The following is a 2,387-nucleotide window of genomic DNA, read 5'->3' as shown; positions in this document are numbered from 1 at the left end:
AAAAAAAAAAAAAAAAAAAAAAAAAAAAAAAAAAAAAAAAAAAAAGACTCAAGCATAAAGCAGTATGTATGTATAGCAACTAATATTTGCAAATAATTTAAAGTGAAATAATATCAGATTTATTATCCTTGGTAGTAGTAGAAAGTTCCCAATGACAAGGAAAAGGCACCTGTGGGACTACTGCCCTCAGTTGGCAGCGTCCGCGCAGAGGGCGTGGTTAGAAGGGACGGGGGGAGCTGTGTGTGTCCTGTGGCTGCCAAGGCCTGGGGGCAGAAGTTTACAAATACCCCCTGGCTGACAGGAAAGGGATTGGGGTCCTGTTCCCTATCATTAAATGTTCCAGGGACACAGGCTTGAAGACTTTCCTAGACCATGAAGATACCACCTCAGGACCCAGCAGAAACCCACGAGTCCCCGGTGCCCTGCAGGGATGGGCCTGTGGGCTGGCAGGATCCTTACAGCTTGGTGGGCTGCTCTGGGCTGGGGTGACCCAGCCCACTTGGAGGGGGCAGCACCATGGGCAGCGAGTTGCTGCCCCTCTCGTGCCAGCAGGTGTCCAGGATAGGATAGAGTTTGCCCTGGAAGTCGGCCTGGAATGTGTAGAGCGGCCGCAGGTCATCAGGGCGGTCGGCGTCGAAGAAGGTGAGCTCACCCTGCTCGTAGTGCAGGTAGACCCCAATGCGGTGGGGGTGGCCCGACACGGGCAGGGACACCCGCGGGCAGGCGAAGGCTTCATACACCCGGCCCTCCTTCAGGCCAATCAGCCACACGCCGTGCTCAGGGGACCTGTTCAGCTTGCCCTTACGGCTGGCTGTGCCCTTGATGACCCCCAGGCGCCAGTCACTCTTGCTGCCCACCACCACCTCCCAGTAGTGGCGGCCGCAGGAGAAGCCGCGGCTGGCCAGGACACAGGTGCTGTAGTCAAAGCGCTCCGGCTGGCTGGCACGCCGCTGGGCCAGGAGCCCGCACTGCACCACCGTGTTGCCCTTGGAGAGCTCCAAGAGTGGGTGGGCAGTGGCAGGGTCCAGCTTGAGAGGCTCCGGGGCTGGGGAAAAGATCACAGAGGGCCTGTGAGGCCATGCAGAGGGCCATAGACCCCCCCCACCCCCACAGAGGCTGATGCAGGTCCTGAGCTCCCCAAGGAGAAGGGCTGTGTCAGCCTCATCTCTCTAGCCCCAGGGCCTAGAAGGGGCCAGTACAGGGCTGCAGAATGAATGAATGAATGAATGAATGAATGAATGAATGCACGAGGGGATGGAGCTGTACATAAAGAAGATCAGTGGTGATTGCATCCATCAAAGGCAAAGCCAGGGTTTCTATAAAAGGGAGCCACCTTGGTGGGCTGTAGGGGCTGAAGTGGCAGGGAACACTGGGCTCAGGGGCTCTGGCCCGCCTGCCTGAGGCACAGGTGCTGTGGAAAGGACCCAGAAGACACCTGTCCCATGAGACTACAGCTCAACCCTCAGGGTTTTCTGGAGAACCCATAACAACTGCCGCTGCTGGATTTCCTAGCCTAGTCAGCCTATTCAGGGACAAACTGGCGCACCTGAGCTTTTTGCTAGCGACCAGCTGATCCGTTCACCCAGAAATGTGAATACCCCCTCCAGGGAACCCTGGTGTTCCCAGGCCTGTGGCCATGTCATTCCAGCCTCTGCTTCCGTCTTCACATGGCCTTCTTTTCTGTACATGTCCTTCTAATCTTCCTCTGCTTTGCTCTTTTTTTTTTTCTTTGAGACAGTCTTGCTCTGTCAGCCAGAGCAGGAGGCAAAGAAAGTGGTGAATCCCCTGTTTGAGAAAAGGCGTAAGACTTTTGGCACCGGACAGGACCTCCAGCCAAAAGGGCCCTCACCCGCTTTGTGCAGTGGTCCCGCTCTGTCAGGAGACAGGCATCCTCTGTAAGCGGCTGAAAGTGCCTCCTGCCATCAACCAGTTCACCCAGGCCCTGGGCCGCGCAGCCGCTGCTCAGCTGCTTCAGCTGGCCCACAAGTAGAGACTGGAGGCCAAGCAAGACAAGCAGCGGACGCTATTGGCCCTGGCTGAGAAGAAAACTGCCGGCAAGATGGATGTCCCCACTGAGAGGCCACCTGTCCTTGGAGCAGGAATTAGCAGCGGTACCGCCTTGGTGGAGAACAAGAAGGCTCAGCTGGGCCAGGCAGAGTGGCTCACACCTGTAATCCCCGCACCTTGGGAGGCTGAGGGGGGCAGATCACAAGGCCAGGAGTTTGCAAGCAGCCTGGCGACATAATGAAACCCCGTCTCTACTAAAAATACAAAAATTAGCTGGGCGTAATGGCACATGCCTGTAGTCCCAGCTACTCGGGAGGCTGAGGCAGGAGAATTGCTTGAACCCAGGAGGCAGAGGCTGCAGTGGGCCGAGATCACGCAAC

General features: G+C 56.6%; 1 protein-coding gene across 2 annotated transcripts in view; it reads right to left on the bottom strand.

The window, feature by feature from the left end:
• Positions 1–93: 93 nt before the first annotated feature.
• TRIM50 (tripartite motif containing 50) overlaps positions 94–2,387 on the bottom strand; it is a 16,368-nt gene continuing 14,074 nt past the window's right edge. For both annotated transcript variants that reach the window (XM_017533445.2, XM_037740259.1), the window contains exon 7: positions 94–1,045. In XM_017533445.2, the coding sequence (XP_017388934.1) occupies positions 456–1,045 (590 nt within the window). In that variant the 3' untranslated portion in view covers positions 94–455. The remainder of the gene's footprint in view (positions 1,046–2,387) is intronic.

This window comes from Cebus imitator, unplaced genomic scaffold, assembly GCF_001604975.1.
Source record: "Cebus imitator isolate Cc_AM_T3 unplaced genomic scaffold, Cebus_imitator-1.0 Scaffold82, whole genome shotgun sequence".
Taxonomy (NCBI): domain Eukaryota; kingdom Metazoa; phylum Chordata; class Mammalia; order Primates; family Cebidae; genus Cebus; species Cebus imitator.
The sequence above is the reverse complement of the archived record's forward strand: the minus strand, read 5'-3'. Positions and strand labels throughout refer to the sequence as shown.